Source organism: Calonectris borealis, chromosome Z, assembly GCF_964195595.1.
Source record: "Calonectris borealis chromosome Z, bCalBor7.hap1.2, whole genome shotgun sequence".
NCBI classification, from domain to species: Eukaryota; Metazoa; Chordata; class Aves; order Procellariiformes; family Procellariidae; genus Calonectris; species Calonectris borealis.
The window spans coordinates 60257246-60274901 of NC_134352.1; the positions used below are offsets into that span (position 1 = coordinate 60257246).

At 38.0% G+C, this 17656-nt stretch overlaps 1 protein-coding gene across 1 annotated transcript in view; it reads left to right on the plus strand.

The window, feature by feature from the left end:
- Positions 1–17656, plus strand: part of SV2C (synaptic vesicle glycoprotein 2C) — a 116646-nt gene that overhangs the window by 79256 nt on the left and 19734 nt on the right. Inside the window, exons 5-7 of the mRNA XM_075136775.1 lie at positions 12463–12596; positions 12753–12842; positions 17183–17293. Of these exons, the coding sequence (XP_074992876.1) occupies positions 12463–12596; positions 12753–12842; positions 17183–17293 (335 nt within the window). The remainder of the gene's footprint in view (positions 1–12462; positions 12597–12752; positions 12843–17182; positions 17294–17656) is intronic.

Here is a 17656-nt window from a genome sequence, read left to right on the forward strand (position 1 = left end):
AATTAGTGATTGTCCTTTTAGTAGCAGTTTCTTTTCACTTCAATAATATATTCTGTCTGTGGATTAGATATACAACTGGAATATCATTTTTCAATTTGCAGTGCAGTTGCCTCTCAAATAAAATTAACATAATCAATTGCAGAATGGCATTGGATTTCTTTTTCAGGAAGTTTGTTTATGCTTTTCCTCAAAGAAAAATATTAAATGTTACTTTTGAAAATCATGCCTACTTCAGTGAAAGTAATTCCATCAAGGTATATTCAATCATCCATGCATATCTGAGTATCTGAGTACAACATCTCAGTATATTCTTTCTGCTCATATTTATAAGGGAGGGACCTGTACAAATGTAAGGGGAAAAACTGACCTACCTCCACTATAATGTTTGTGTACTTAATATTCCCAACATGGCTGTATTTTTACACTTTCCAAAGATGCCAGCAGAAAACCGTATGAAATGAGCAAAGAGAAACAGTAAGATTTAGTAGTGAGGGTTCTGGGCTGAGGTTTCAGTTCCTGATCTCCTCAGCTTTGATACTGGCTGAGGTGAGGAGATGCTGCCTTCTACCACTCTCTGTTCCTCTCTTGCTGTTTGAGTCTGTATTATCTTGTTTCCTTTCTAGTACAGGGGCTATTTGTTTTGGGGCATTTAAAGTTTTGGCCCCCCTCCTAGTTTTTTCCTGAAGGCAGTATTGCCATATAATAAAAAAGTGAGGAATCACAGCTAAAGAGATCAAGGTAAAGCTTTTAGATTGTTTTATTTTCCCACAGGAACCTTATATATTTCAATCTGATATGAGCGTCTGATTCCTTCATGGTATTTGGATATTCTAGACTCTGTAAAGAAGTCATGAAGCTTTATAAAAGGAAAAATATAATATAATTCTCTGTTTATTTAATATATTGTATTTTCCTTGTTCCCTTTGATAATTACATTTCAAACACTATGACTGCCTCTCCGTAGGCAAAATCCACCTCCCCCACCACCACCACTTGGATGATTGATAGATTATAACTGAAGATCATTAGTACTTGATTTGTGAGTGCAAGTAATATTTGTGTTGGAAGTGTTTGACCAAAGTTTGAATTCAGGACTGCTCACCCATGGTTCACAGTATGTACAGAAAAGCTCCACATATTCAACTAACCAGGTTTGTTTAATTGACGGCTGTTAGATTAGAAAATAATTCTTAGAATGTACATCTGATCTAATTATTAGATCACATAAACTGCCTGTTTAGTCTATCTATCTCTTTCTTAGTGACAGGATATTGCTCCTTTTTGTTTAAAATTAAAAAGAAGATAATGAAGTAAATTAAATAGCAAAAAAGGAAATGAGACTTAAATCCAGCACTGAAATGCTCATTAAAAAAGATTTTTTTTGCAACAACTTTTAAGCAAATAAAATATAATAAAGTTAAATTTTGAAAGAGTTTCTTGAATTGCATAGATGTTCTGTTGTTACACTGCAGCAGCATGTGAAAGGTAAAACGCACATCGCTGGTAAAAGACATGTCCTCTCTGTATTCTTCAGAAAACGTTCCAGCATTTCAGTGACTGTTTTGTTTGTAAAAGCTAGGCTAGATAAATAGGCCCCATTTTCTTTTCACAAACTGCAATGCTTTATTGTGCCTTTTTCTGATTGTCTTTTTTGATTAATTGCTTCTCTTTTCTTCTTCACTGTGAGCCCATCATTTAAATATCCTTAGTCCAGATGCACATAAATCACTGGAAGTCCCGGACCAGGACTTGAACACTTACATTTTCAATTAGCTTCCACATTTAACAGCTGCTGCTAGCAGTGTCTACAACAACTTATCTCATCAAATATAATGCAATTTGTGAGCTCAGAGCTATGGATAGGCCATGGAGGGCACTACACAAAAATACGTAGAGATCATTGTATCTGTGTTTTGTATATTAGTAGGACAACAATGTAATCAGATTTTGTTGCAGAGAAGTGTTTTCTTTCACACTTGGTTCATAATGACTACTGCACAGGGCATTTGGCAATTTTACATTGTCTACTTATGAAAGCGGATTTTGTCTGCTGTTGAAGATTTACTCTTATTGTACTCTTTAGCACTGTCCAAACAGATGTTTTGAACTTCGTACGCAAACCATTTTTCAATTCTTGATTAGGTGTAATAAAATAAAGTAGTGGAAACCACTAAGCACATGTAGGAGACCAGAGGTAGAATCTTAACAAGAAATCAAAAGTAAGGTCATACAAACAAAATTTGAAGCACGTTTTAGTGACATCTGATTGCACAGTCTCAATGTTGACACTGATCATGACTATTTTTAAGCTCTGACAGTAGCATCTTTTAACATGTCTCTCCCCCACTTTTTTTGACGTTAGTTGCATCTGCATGATCTGTCATCTCTGGAAAGCATGACATGGCCTTTTCTTCTTAGACTGATGAGCCTGTAAGTTATGATGTTGTCAGAGTCGTGGCCAGCAGATTTTAACTCTTTGGTTTGCAGATTGTGAAGTGCCTTCACTGAACAGCCGCACAGAGCTAGACCCAAGCGAGGACTTTGCAGAAATGCATGAGTACATAAATCTCTGGGGCCACTGACTCAGTCAGCCAAACAGTCAGATCAGTTATGTGCCACAGTGTACGTAATGAGATTTTTGATGGTATCAGCTAATTCTTAATCCTTGTTGGCCTATTCTGGATTGTTTTTTTTTATATGCGAGTAATTAGAACATCATCTTTCCAGTTTTTCAGTCTCCTTTTTGCTTTACCTATAATGTAAACTCAGTGTAATTATTGAATAGCTCTTGCTCGTATTAGAAAAATGCATTTTAATTTTTATGCTCACATTTTATCTGGTTGTTAAGCTAAGAAAATTCTTAGAGCATTCTTTGATACAGTTTTCTTTCCAGATGCTACCAGCTACTGCTGTGGTTTTCAATAGAGGGGATTTCATAAAATGCTTCTAGACTATATGCCCATAAAAATAATGAAGACAAATAAATCTTTCATCCATAGGTCTTAGTTAGCCATGTAGGACTCTACAAATCCATTCGAAAAATGTCTAGTGGCCATTAAATTCAGGAAGGTCACAAACCACTGACCTATTGCATCCCAGCACTACTTTTGATTTTTTCTCACTCCATAGTATTAAAAGGGCATTGGGAAGATTGCAAATGTATGTACGAAAGAATCTTACATCCAAGCACTTACAGCAATTGGTTTCCACAGGACTGAGGAGGGTGCCATATGAGTCCTAATATCTCTACTTACAAGAAGATGTAGATCTATATCAGATCTTCAATTGAAAGGAGAAAATTTTCCAAATCCAATTTAGGTGCAGAAATGTGACAAAAGCAGCCATTTATAGGGAAATTAAACATCTGAGCTTTTGATTACAAATAGCAGCTCTTTTCAAGTTTTGCATCTGAACCCTGGACAAAATTTCACCTGTGTCCATCTACATTAATTTCTAGTAGTCTTGGGCAATTTTCTCTGAATGAGTGCATGTAAGGGAGGTGCAGAACATTCTAGCTTGGAATATGTATATTTACTTACTTAATAATTTCAATTGCAACATGGTGTTTCTCATTTTAAATTTCAGAAATACACAATTAACATAAGTTTTAAGAGAGTTTTTGCCCTGACTTGTTTTTTATAAAGTATGAAGTAGAGAGGAAGAAAGGGGTTTTGAAGACACACAAGTAGAATGTTTTAGAAACACTGATTTAAGATCTAGGCAGAAAATTACATATTTGCCCTAGAAAATTTACAAAATCTATGCTCATTATCCAGGGACTGTAATGACTGAGAATATACCCCCTTCCCAAGGAATATAATGATATTTGCATTCAGAACAAAGCTATGTAGAAGTTACTCAGGCTTGATTCCCGGTAATAGGTGTCTGAAGTCTGGCAAAATGACTCAGGACAGAGATGAAGCTCTTAATGGTGACCAAAGTCAAGAGATTGCAATTCTGTGTTGAAGTGCTTTGAGATTTGGTAGATTTCCAGCCCTATAGGATAGTTGCATTGTGTTTGTATTCAGAATTGCTAAGGTACAAAATTGGATCCTGCGTGGTGGTGGCCAGGTGGAGACGTTTACATCAGCATGACATTTTAGCAAAGTGCATTTCTACTATTTCTCCCTATTTTGAGAATGGAAAATTCTAAGTGGCCAAAGTTAAACAAACAGAAGTAGAGGACTGCAGGTTTGTCTCCACTCCTCAGCAGTGACATCCTTTGTTCCTTTCCTGTAAGTGGAACACTTTGCTCTTAGCCCTTTCTTTCATGCAGTATCATATTAATCGATGCAACGAATAGTTTAAATCAAGGGATCAATCTAGGAAAGGCTCACAAAGTTCTGTCTGATGATCCACATCAGCTGAGCATCTCTCCAGGTGAAAGAACCCTAATTCTCTTAGGAATGAGGTGCAGGTATATCAAGAAACCGTGTAGAGGATTTTGTACAAATTTGATATTTATCCTTTCCCTCTCCCCTTGTGGGGTGATGGCTCCGCATTTCGTGTCAATGTCTTCCTCTATGGATTTGGACAGTACAGTCTCCTACCAAACTCTGTATATTTTGTTTCTGATATTTCTCTGATTTTCCTGCCTCTTCAGTGTTACCGAAATCTTCCAGCACTGAGTTAAGACTTAACCTATGTAAGTATTATTGTTCTTGTTTTATAGATAGGGATGTAGCATATAAATATGCAGAAAAGCACAATGAAACACTACAGATTGCCAGTAAATTTCCACGTAACTGGATGATGTTAGGGAGAGCGGTGGCTTGGAGACTAAATAAAGTGAATAAACAAACATGTATACCTCTATGTAAGATAAATAACTTAAGAGGGAGAAGGATTTTCATCTCCTGTCAGCTAGTTTGCTGTCAGCTGACGCTTACAACTGCCGTTCAAACCAGAAAGTTCGCTGCGAAGTTCACTACCCAAAATCTTTTCTCTTTTTTTCTTTTTAACATGCTTTTTGTATATACAGGTAATAATTAAAATTTATTTGTTTCAGCACTGTTTTACATGAGTAAAAAGGTTATTTGTCCAGCTCTGTGAAGTGTACAGGAATCCTCTTTTTATCACACCTTTCTCAGTAGTATAGTAAGTGCAGAAGAGGCAAAACCAATTCTGAAAATGCCATAAGCTGCCTCTTGTGAAAGCTCTTCTACTCTTTTGCCACTGTTTGTTATAACTATTGTGTCTTTGGAATAGTCCACTGAAGGGGAGAATATGGGGCAAATATGTAGAAAATTTATAATGGTCCATTTAGTTTGCAAGTCCGTTCTCTCTGGTTCTGCATAACTTCCCTTCTGCCCTGTAAGACGTCATAAAATATGAACTGCTAATGAGTGATTTTGCCTTATTCATATCTCTGTTTTATTTAGTTGGCCCAATATCCTTCCCAGTAAAGAAAATTGAAGTGCAAGAATAGCTTTCTTTGTTGAAGTCAAGATACAGATGTGCCATTCCCATTAGGCTCAGTACAGACAACAGCCTACTTCAAGTCCCTACAAGTATTCATGTTTATGTAGCTAGGGAGGCAAGTGAGATCCTGATTTCCTAATCATAAATAGACCACTAATTAAACACCCTTTGCCACCTCTAGCATCTGCCAAGATTAGACAGATGACATGACCAGGCTGTTGTGTACTTGCAGTTCTCTTATTAGAAATTGCTGCTTTAATTCTCTTATACGATTACACCTGTTAATCTCTTCTGCCTTTTCAGAGACAAACTTCTTACCTGTATTGGCTACCGTGAGTCACAGCATCTTGATGCAGCCATATTTTAGGGCCAAATGAAAGTCAGAGTTCAGTCAGACCACTGCAATCCACACACACAGTGACTTACAGACTTCCCTTGTCTTTTTTTCCCCAGCATTGCTAGGTACTCTGATTTGAAACTATTTTTTATGGTTTTTCTATCAGGCCCGTCACAGATCACAGAATCATAGAATCATTAAGGTTGGAAAAGACTTCTAAGATCATCGAGTCCAACCGTCAACCCAACACCACCATGCCCACTAAACCATGTCCCTAAGCGCCTCATCTACTCGTCTTTTAAATACTTCCAGGGATGGTGACTCAACCACTTCCCTGGGCAGCCTGTTCCAAGGCCTGACCACTCTTTCAGTGAAGAAATTTCTCCTAATGTCCAATCTAAACCTCCCTTGGCGCAACTTGAGGCCATTTCCTCTCGTCCTATCACTTGTTACCTGGCAGAAGAGACCAACACCCACCTCGCTACAACCTCCTTCCAGGTAGTTGTAGAGCGCGATGAGGTCTCCCCTCAGCCTCCTCTTCTCCAGACTAAACAGTCCCAGTTCCCCCAGCCGCTCCTCATCAGACTTGTGCTCCAGGCCCTTCACCAGCTTCGTTGCCCTCCCCTGGACACGCTCCAGCAACTCCATGTCCTTCTTGTAGTGAGGGGCCCAAAACTGAACACAGGATTCGAGGTGCAGCCTCACCAGTGCCGAGTACAGGGGGACAATCACCTCCCTACTCCTGCTGGCCACACTGATACAGGCCAGGGTGCCATTGGCCTTCTTGGCCACCTGGGCACACTGCCGGCTCATGTTCAGCCGGCTGTCAACCAGCACCCCCAGGTCCTTTTCCTCTGGGCAGCTTTCCAGCCACTCTTCCCCAAGCCTGTAGCGTTGCCTGGGGTTGTTGCGGCCGAAGTGCAGGACCCGGCCCTTGGCCTTGTTCAACCTCATACAGTTGGCCTCGGCCCATCGATCCAGTCTGTCCAGGTCCCTCTGCAGAGCCTTCCTACCCTCCAGCAGATCAACACTCCCGCCCAGCTTGGTGTCGTCTGCAAACTTACTGAGGGAGCACTCGATCCCCTCATCCAGATCGTTGATAAAGATACATTAGCATTTCCATAACAACGGAAGACACCTAACAGCTCTATCTTCTGTGCAGAGTATATGTAAGTTTAAGTGAAAGGCTGACATATCATTACTAAATCTCGAATTTTGGGCATGTACCATACCACATCATTGTCTGAAGTATGGGAATATACAAACTTCCTCCCCAATTAAAAGTAAAACTGGGCATTACTGCAACAGGTATTAAAAACATTTAAAAAGTGGATTATTGATGTCGCTGTTCAGAGGTACCAGAGCTGGAAACCTCGCCCGGACTACAGTGCACTGGATAGAGGAGTTGTGTCTGATGTTATTAGAGTGCAAATTATTTTCTATGCGATATCAGCCCTGGTTGCAGCTGTCCTAGGGCTTGTTGGAATGGCAGATAATGTTACCAGAGTGATCGGAGACCTAATAATCTCAGGTCTTCAGAAGAAGATCAATGCCAGCAGAGGGAAGTGATGAGTGTCAGTGGCTGACAACCCCCCTCTCTGCGGGAGAGAAACCTTCTTCCTTTTAATCGTAGTTTTAAGTGTCAGCAGACCAAGTCTGAGTTTAATGTATTTGTAAAATATATCTGTTTAACACTATTACTTCCTTCTTTCATTGAACTGCTGATCCTCATGGCTCCCAGGGACTAATAGCATCAGCTAGAGAGCCAGGCAGATGCGGGTAAGAGTTAGAGAGTCTTCTGCAGGCTCCTTTGTTAAGGTACCTCCATCATGGCCTGCCACACTTCAGCTATTTTATTTCCATATTCCTTCTGCAGAAATTACGAGCAGCTGACCTGCTGAGCCAGTGGGTTTGTAGAGTATCTAGCAATCTATATAGACTAAAAATAACAGTCTTTCCCATGTGATATTAATAATCTAATCTCAAGAAAGACAAGTGTTCTACTTTGTGTTACTGGAATTTCACATTAATACAATTACAGAATAATTCTGAAAACATTATTTCTGCATTTGTTAGAAACAATATATTTCACTCAGTCTTGCAAAAATGTCTAACTGAGCTTCCTCAGCTGTGTAACTTACCTGAACTATTTTTTTTTTTCAGTGTCAATGATGTTTTACCATTGTTCTAATCAGTACCACTAAAGTATATGGACTCAAATCCTAGATGTCACACAGTTAACTTGGTAATGCCAGGACAGATTAAATATAAATGCAGTAATAATGTATTTCAGTGCTGACAGCTGCAAAATATTTTCAGTCCTCCTTGTAATTTTGATTTAGCTTAGATTTGGGAAATACTCAATAAAACAACAACATTTGTTGTCTTTCTGCAGAAATATTTAACTTGTTATTTGTACTAAGTGCGGTAACAGTGCCACCACGTGGCAATTTAAAGCAATCACACATTTTAGTTACCGGAAATTTTTCAATTTCAAAACATTAAAAATTGAGGCTAAAAAGTTGGATTCTGACCAAAGATTGTGTGTTAAAACAGAAATAAGAAAAGTTGTAAAATCATGGAAAGGATTCTGCAGAAGAACCTATCAAGTCTGTGAATTCCTATAAATTCCTTGGCTATCTTTCTCCTCCACCCCTGATTTTAGGGATATTCTTGCATCTACCCCCTCCTTTGATCTACCAAAAGACAGCAGTTTATGTAAAATTGGCTTTTGACAATTTCTGACACTGCCATGAATGTAGTTCCCCTGATTCCTACTGAATGACTAACAAAAATAACTATCAAGAATGGTCAGTCTTTAGCTAAACATGCCATAAAATCCCTGTATTTGGTTAGGCTTTCTTTGCCCACATTAATCTCTCAGAAAGGTGTTCCACAACTTTATTCCTGTGGTATTTAGAAACCTTCCCCTTGCCAGCCAGTATTTATACAGAGCCTGTAGGCACCCATGTTTTTCATTGCCCACATTGCTCTTTAGCGTAACCCTTATGGATTTGTAGAGAGCTTTCAGCCCTCATTTTGGAAAGTTAAGCAAATCATCCCCATTAGTCTGCTCTCTAATAACCTGTCCACTGTAAAAGATGATCCTTGCCCTTGAAGATACCCACTGTTTATGAGGTAATATACATTTATAAAATTCAGCATAATATGGACAGGTTTACCTCTATATTTATTCAGAAAGTCTGTGACAGAAATGCTCTTTTCTCTCTGTTGGAGCAAGAACTTGTTTATAATATCCTTTTAATTTATTAATATTATGGAGAGGTTGAAATGCTGTGTTCAGAGGGAAGATTTTGTTGACATTGAATTAAACATATAACTTGGTGATTGGATATAGATTAGCATCTTGTACCTTTTGGTTTTGCTCTGCTGCATGCTGCTGTGTTTCTGTAATCAGTAATTGCCGTATCTGTGACTCACTCGGCCTTTTCCAGCAGTCAGTAAAGTGAGAGGGTGGTATTCAGCACAAAGGTTGCTGCAGTAGCTTCAGATTCAGTCGCTGCGGGTTTTACGTTGCTCTACAGCACATCATTCCCAAGATGCATTTGGGCCAAGTGTTTTAGCAATTCATAAAACATTGGGACTTGCCACCGTTTTCAAGATTAATGACTCTTGCTTGGGAGCATGGGTGAAGTTTAGCTCTAGGTTGCTGTGCAGTGCTCTGAACGCAACCGTGTAGAGCTGCTCTGTCTTTGCTATTGTGCCATAAATCAAGGAAGGGAGAAGCAAATTAAGTTACAGCCAAGAACACGCTTCCATTTGGTTTCAAGACTTACATACAGCAGGAATGAAAGCCATTTTGTGAGCTAAATTCAGAGCTACTCTAATGGCTCCATTTTCCAGATTAGCTCATGGCCTAGGAAAATGGGATGTGTTAAATGTAAGAATAAATCTAAACTTGCTCTGCATTTAAAATACATGTGCTGGTGCTGGAATAGACAGGAAAGCAGCCTTAAGAAAGCTGTGTTGCAGCTGGCTTTTTTCCTACCAATTGCTTCTTCTAATCCTGACATTCACTATTATCATTAATTCAGCAGATACCTTAAATCACAAGATAAATTACAGCAGCTAATACAATGCATAGAGAAAAAAACGGAATAAGAGCAATAAAACCCACAACGAACATTTCACTTGACATGCCCCTCAGATATTTTGAGGAGCAAAAAAGATGTTTTGCAGGTGGTCAGGATGACAGCAGGATGAACGGTGCACTCATTGCTTTTAATTAAGTGTAGTATGGTTCACTTACATTAATAAATGACTCTTTAAAATAAATTATCACCGCCATTTTCCAGGACTGGCTACAGAGCACAAGATGTTGCTGTTGTTTTATAACAAGTATAAAGCCATGCTGATTTCATTTACCACAGACGTGCCCTTTATGCAGCTCAATCTCATAAAACATAAACCAGAGCAGTGAAAGGCAGATTGTCTAAATATACAGTGGCTCTGTGTATTTCTGGGACAGTTTCTAATGACAAGAGCCAGTACCTCGACCACACTGTTGTGAGAGATGAAAACCCCCACCCTGTGCCACTTTCCCCGTGGCACTACAGTTGCACGGCTGCCCAGCAAGTCAGATCAGCTCGCTGCTCTGACTGAAAATTAACTTAACCAAAAAGAAATAATTTTGCGAGTTCTGTATCAGGTGGTTTTATACTACAGTTTAGAATATATCATGAAGAATATGATTCTAATGATTACAATAGAATGTGTACACAATACCCAAAACACAGGTACGGTTTCTAATTGCCTCATTAACCTTTCCTTCTTCATTTCCTTCCCTTCAAAATTTAGGTGTAAACTATGCCCATATTATTTAAGATTTGAAATTCCGTAAGATCAAAAGTTGACATTTTCCAAAAATCGGTAAAAAGTAAATTTTAATACACTTCTACGTGCTTTTTTGTTTGTATTTTTTAATCTTAAATTTTCATTCCAAGTTTTATTTTGGAAAAAATTTTAACATTAAATTTTAAATAGCCTCTTTTTGTTGGAGGGAACTTTGGCGGGGGAAGGTATGTTTATCTGGAGCCTTACTTAAAAAAAAATAACATGACATTCCAAGATCATTGCCAACACTGTCATTTATTTTACCTCAGTCCTCCTGGGGTAAAGATGGCAGGGGTAAATGAGCTGTACAGCAAGCTGATATCATTTCAGAAAAAACAGGTTCCAAGTCTGCAGATCAAAATGTTTCACCGAGCTGTTGATAAAGGGCAAAGAAAAAGCATGGGTTGACTGTATTTTTCATATGGTAACATGTAAGTACTTTAATATGAAAAGAGATTTTTTTCCCAATAATGTATTTATGATCCACAGCATGAGATCTTTAAAATCTTCTAAAAGATTCCAAAATACACTCTACATTTAACAGATAAATACCTCCTTTGAAGAACTATTTAATAGGTTATTTGGTACCATGTTGTATCAGTTGTTTTCTGACATCCAGACAGATTTAATTAACCATGTCTTTTGTCTAGAAAAATCAGTTAGCAAAGAAATATATCAGATTAATCCGGTGTCAGCTCTTTCATTAGCCAGGATTCCATTTTCTTCCAGTAACTTCTTCTGTCCTTTCTCATTATTCTTATCTTCCACTCATCTTTTAATAAGTTATCCTTAAAAATTTTACTTGAAAATTTCTGCTGTATTGAAGCCAGACTAAAAGGCCAGGTAGTTACCCAAATAATATTTTTCTCTTTCTTAAGAGAAATTCTTAGTTTTCTTTCAATTCTAGCATTTCAATAGTCCAGCCATAATATACCAAAGAGTCAGATATATTATCAAAAAGCTGAACTACCAGCCCTGTAGTTTCACGTGCAGGTTTTCCAGTATTTCCTTTTGTGTTCTTCTCAGTATATTTTAACAATGGTTTCTACAGCATGTTACTAGTCAGCACTCAGATGTATCTCAAGATCAATTTTTCAGATGAGGAGAATTGTTTTCCTGTCGTTCTTTTTTCTTAATCTCTTTATATAATCATAAATTTTCTCTCTACTTCAGTGTTAAGGTTGCTCATCTCAGGTAGAAGTTTAAATACTGAGTATTTTTTCCTGTACATCTTGGGGCAGGGGGCATGAGTGTCAGTTTACTTTTAACAGAATTTAAGGAGCGGTATAGTGCTCTGGAACAAGATGGAAACAGAAGTTAAGCACTGTAAATGCTTTATGTGTTGCACTGTATTACATTAGGAGACTCTTATTGAGAGTATTGAAATTAACTCTTCGTAGAAAAAGTTAATAATAATAAGGAAGGCTGTAAAATTCCATACAATATATCATCTGAGTGTAGATTTTTAATTCTCCCTTCTTCCAGTATTCATAGAATCTATTTCTTTGTATATGTATTCTTATGTATGATGATGGTGTTCCTGTTTGGTTCACGTTGGTTCACCTTGATGCAGATTTTGCTAAAAGACTTGAAAGAGGCTTCTTCATCCCTGCATAAGGAAGTCTCCCACTCTGCATAATATGACCATTTTCCAGCATGACTAGTCACATGCAAGATGCTGAAATTCATAGTGTAAGATTATTTGTGAAATCATCGATATTTGTGGAAATAGAAGAGATCAGTCAGGCTTCATTTAAATACAGGTATCACTTTGCATCTCCAAGAAGCTGCAGACTCCCACGTACAATACTCCTTATTTCTCTACATGTTGTGAATTTCTGCTTTCATAGGATGGAGTTTCAGCATGGGCTCTGCCTACCAGTTCCACAGCTGGCGAGTATTTGTGATCGTCTGCGCACTGCCCTGTGTCTCTTCTGTGGTAGCCCTCACCTTTATGCCAGAAAGCCCACGGTTCTTGCTGGAGGTATAACTTTCCAAACGGTTTTTAGATTCCAGTCAAAATTATTTCTGTGTTTACATCATGACTTCTATATAACAGGCATTAAGATTGTTCAGTGACTATTGTGAATATCTTAATCTGTATGTACGTTTTGTTTAAAAGTTTTGATCAAATGTTTAGGTTGGAAAACATGATGAAGCTTGGATGATACTCAAGCAAATTCATGACACAAACATGCGAGCTCGTGGTCAGCCTGAGAAAGTCTTCACTGTGAGTATTGCTTTTAAAGCTAATCGCTTAGCACATCAGCAAGCTTGCTGACTGGCAAGGTCTGGAGGGCTTAAGCAATCAATATTAATACTCTGCATGACAAAGCCAATCACTTGCACTCTAAATACCTAAATATAAAAACTGAATTCCTACTGAAATTGTTATATATATAGCAGATGTTAAAATATCGCCCTTTGGCCAGCATATCCTTGAGCATATGAACCCACAGTGTGATAATCTTCTCTGGCGTACCAAGATAATTAATAGACTCCATCAGTGTTTTATTTATTAAGGTTACTTCGCCCTTAATAATAATAACTGTAGGCACATAGAAGTCCGAATTAGTTGGCTGTTGTGTCTTTACAGTTTTTGAAATTTCTTTTTTTTTTCATTTTTATCAGCTAAAATAATTTTACAAAATTCATTTTCACTTCGGTGAAATAGTAATTTCAGACATTTAATTTTCTCAAAATATCTGGGAAACTCAACTGCATTTTTTTGACTTGCAGGTCTAATGATAAGGCCATATTCAAAGTATAGATAAGTTGTTTCTATTTGGAGGAGAAATTGGCAATTCAGATGTAGGACTTTTTTATGGCATCTTCCTTATTTATGAAGAATATACACAACAATTTTGTCTTCCTGGATACAGTAGGACCAAACAGCAGAAGGCATTTTCTTGCTTTGAAATCCAGTCTGCCTTTCCAGCTTGTGCTATGAGAGTGCTGGCACTCTGCTCCCTCTCAGAGCCATGTGTGAGATGTTTTTCCTCTTCCAGAGGCTTTCTTCTTACTTTAATACACGTGTAACTCAATTAAGAAATCCTCTTAAAGGTTGTGCATTTGCAGGCAGTCTCAAGGAATGACCATCTGACCATATAACTTTATTGCATTGAGACTTGCAGTTTAATGCCTTGGATGTAGTTTCCATTGCCTCCATTTAATTTTTTCCACAAAGAGGCGCAAGAACTCCTATATTAGCCTGAAAAGCTGGTTAGCACAGGTATCATGTTAATTCCACATTCATTCATACACCGGTGACCTACTCCTAATCCCATCTAACCTGATATTTTATTTTCTGATTTCATTTATGAGTAAAGGGATTTGCCTAACACCATACAGCTAGGCTGTAATTTCACAATTGGCTTTTGCTGATCTGAGCGGCTTTCAGACAGAGTATGCCTGCCCCCAGTCACTCTTTGTTTTTCCTCTGCCAGCGCTGATATTCATTGACTGATTGCACAGTCAGCCATAGCACAGACCCTGTCCCCCTGCGGTGTTGGTTTAGGCATGAGAAAGAAGACAGAAATGTGCTGGGACAAAAGGTGGGAGGAAGGATCAGCCACAGTCTCACATCAGTTTGACATAATCGTAATCATGTCCTAAAGCAGCTGTAGAGAAGAAAACAGAGCACATGCTTGTTGTTTCCAGTTCTTGTGATCTAACAAGTTTTTCTCTCTATGGTTGTTAAAATGTGACACTGAACCATGTTGAACGCAGCACTTTATTTATAGCTATTTCTGTTAATTGGTCAGCCCTGAATAAGGCATGAATAAGGAAAAACCACCATTTTTTGATTTTTGCCAGTTTTCTGCCATGAACATTGGGAAAGCTCTACTCCAGATATCGAGGAGTTGAAGGATTAGAAATACTGTACTCTATGTCAAGGTTATACATGTATAGAAGTCCCTATTTTTAGCTTGCATTAATACGATTAGAAAATGCATCATTGTCTCCTCATTGGGCAATATCAGCACTTGACCTTATAAAATCCAGAAAGCAAAGAACTTATGCATAATTTGTTTGGGACATCCTTTTAGTCTCTCTGTTTTTTTAATTTAAGTTAGTCCTGGATATTGTGACATTTTGTCTCAGTAATTTATTCACATAGCTCTCCTAAACCCCGTTGCTTCATCCAGTACCGTTCTATGACTTATGCATTACTATTTTTCTCCACTTCGTGTCACTAGTCACATCAGATACACTTTGATATTAGGTTTTCCAACTCTACAGATGATGTAACTTTTTCTCCATTACTGCTACAGTTTTAGTGTGCTTTCCTTTTATATGTTTTCCTAATTACATTGATGTCATCTTCTCCTAGAAGCTTTTTTCACAAGTCATGTTCATTCTTGTTATTATTGAGAATTTTATCTTCAAACCTTTAGAACAGAGAAGGCATCAACTGATGAACAGTTGGGTTTAGAGTTAGGAACACCAGAACGGATGTACTCTGTTACCGATTGTGGAGGTGGTGGCTCTTAATACTTTTGAAAATCTCTCCTGAGAGCAGTGACATTAACAGAGATGGTAGTAAGTTGATAGTATCTTCTATTATGGGACAACCAAAGTTAAGCATTTCGTACATGCTTAATTACCTTCCTGGGTCCTTAAAATACACATTCATTAGATCTATTGGTTTAAATGTTTAAGTAAAAAAAAAAAACTTTGTATCCTTAAAACCAAAATTCTCTCCATTCTTTCATTGCCATGTATTAATTATTTTTTTTTCTGCAAACTTTTTCCTTTGCCGCATGTCTTGATTTTGTAAAATTTAAAACATTGCATATTTCTAGCTATTTCTTTTAAACAGAAGTTCCATTTTCATTAAAATATGTATTCTTTATTGGTTTTTCTTTCATTTTTCGTATACTGACAGCTGAATATGCATAGTCCAGATGGACCATTGTCCTAATTCAATAGGACTTTTCTTATGTTAAAGAACCATCAAGGCCAGGGGCTTTTTGTCCCCAGTCACATACAGTGGTCCTAGGGTATATACATGTTTCCCCAAACTCCACAGCTTCAAAGAAGCCAGGGCGGTGAAAAGGCTGTCCCGGAGTCTATGAGGGTGGTACTGTTTATACCGTATGATTCAAAACGCATGCCCTTTCTGCCAGGAGGTGTGGCATGTGAGGATGTCTGTATGTACAAGGTCTTAAATAATCTTGGAGGACTCAACTCAGTCTTCTGTATGACATGTTTCATAAAAGCAGTTTAAGAAAAGCTTAAAATCAATGGAATGATGCAGACAGGATTATTGGTATTGGAAGAGGCATGATGAGAAGGGTACACGCTTTTGATATGGTTTGGCAAGACAGTGAGCTGCAGTATTTCAGAAATTAGAGTGGTTATAGCTAAAACTGCTTAGTGGGCTTTGTTCGGTTTTGTTCATGGAATGAGGTTGCTGGTGCACCTTAAACAGTGTACATCTGTAAAAGCAGTGGGCTGAAAATTAGAGCTTTACCATCAATACTGCTATTCCCTGATATCCTGTAAGCCACTATGATACATCTGTGGGTGGTGGTGTCCTCATTCTGTTAGGAAGAAACACAACCTATCGATACCTTCAGAAACCGCAGTCAAACATTGAACACTCAGTCTGTTGCTCTCTCCCTCCTTACATGTCAGTGCCTTTTCCCATTTTATTTATTTTATTTCAATTCTCTATCTGTCTTCTTTTTAAATAAACTGTGGATGAATACACTGCCTTTTGTGGTATCGCTATGAACCTGGGACGAGAGTGGAAGCCAAAACCAAAACCATACAATATAAGTTTGCCAGGTCCTGTGTCTAGAAAAACCATATAACACATTCTTGTTCTGCTACACAGGAGAGTGCAAGTGAAAATTAGCATAGTAAGGCAACATCACATTCTCTGTCACTGGTAATTCCATATTTTTCCCTCTGTTTATTTCACTTTAGATGAAGTAGATGATTGCTCATAACAGCAATAACATGCGTGGTTCCAGAGCATTTCATCTAACTTTTTCTCTCTTCATTAAAAAGGATAGTTAAAGTCAACATCCAAAAGACAAAGAGAGTTAGTTCCCTGTCTAACGCTACAGGAAATAAGAACAAAAGAAAAATATTATTCAACTATTAATTCTTGACATTTCAAATATTTCTATTTTCATTACTGTATCTTTAATCAATAGACTTTCAACAATGTTGGGATAGCAAGTCAGAAACAACTTGATAGCAAACTCTGGACATGGTTAACTGAGGGATTAAAAAATGTTTTATCTTTTGTGGCATTAGGCATATGTACAGCAACACTCTAGCAGAACCTGACAGTAACAGCTTGTTTCAGTCAGAGGAAATGGATTTCCTGCATGCTTTGAAATAGAGCTTTTCCAATACAGCTGCGTCCATAACGAACTTTGGCATTATAGTGTGCTACTATTCCTTTATAATTTTAAAGCATTTCCAGTGTAGACACAGGTTTAAAATCTGCTCATTTTTAGTTTATGGGGTTCATTACAACCTTCCAATACTCCTTGACAGGGAGTTAATGATTCAAGAAAATGCAAATATTTGCTGTTCTGTTTTTATTTCTAGGTTAACAGAATCAAAACTCCGAAGCAGATAGACGAGCTCATAGAAATAGAGAGCGATACAGGAACTTGGTACAGGAGGTGTTTTGTTAGAATTCGCACAGAGCTATATGGTGTAAGTAACATCTCTGTTCATTCTGTGACAACCTTTCTTCTTTTTAATTAGCCTTCAGAAATGAGCTCAGGCTGGTGATAGCTGCAATGCTACATTTTCCATGCAACTGGGAGAATCAGGAACCAGTGTAAGGTTCTGGTTTCCTGATGCAGAAGAGGCACAGTTGAATCACAAAGGTTGGTTCCCAACTTCTGAAGAGGAAAATGCTGCATTGGCCTTCACACAAATGATGGCTAATAGTTACATAGCCATATTCCCAAGCACCACAGTATAATATGTCCTGGGAACGCATGTCGATATATACCTATGGAAAGAGGTGACACATAGTGAGATGAAAACTTATCAGCAGGAACTTAAGGCGGC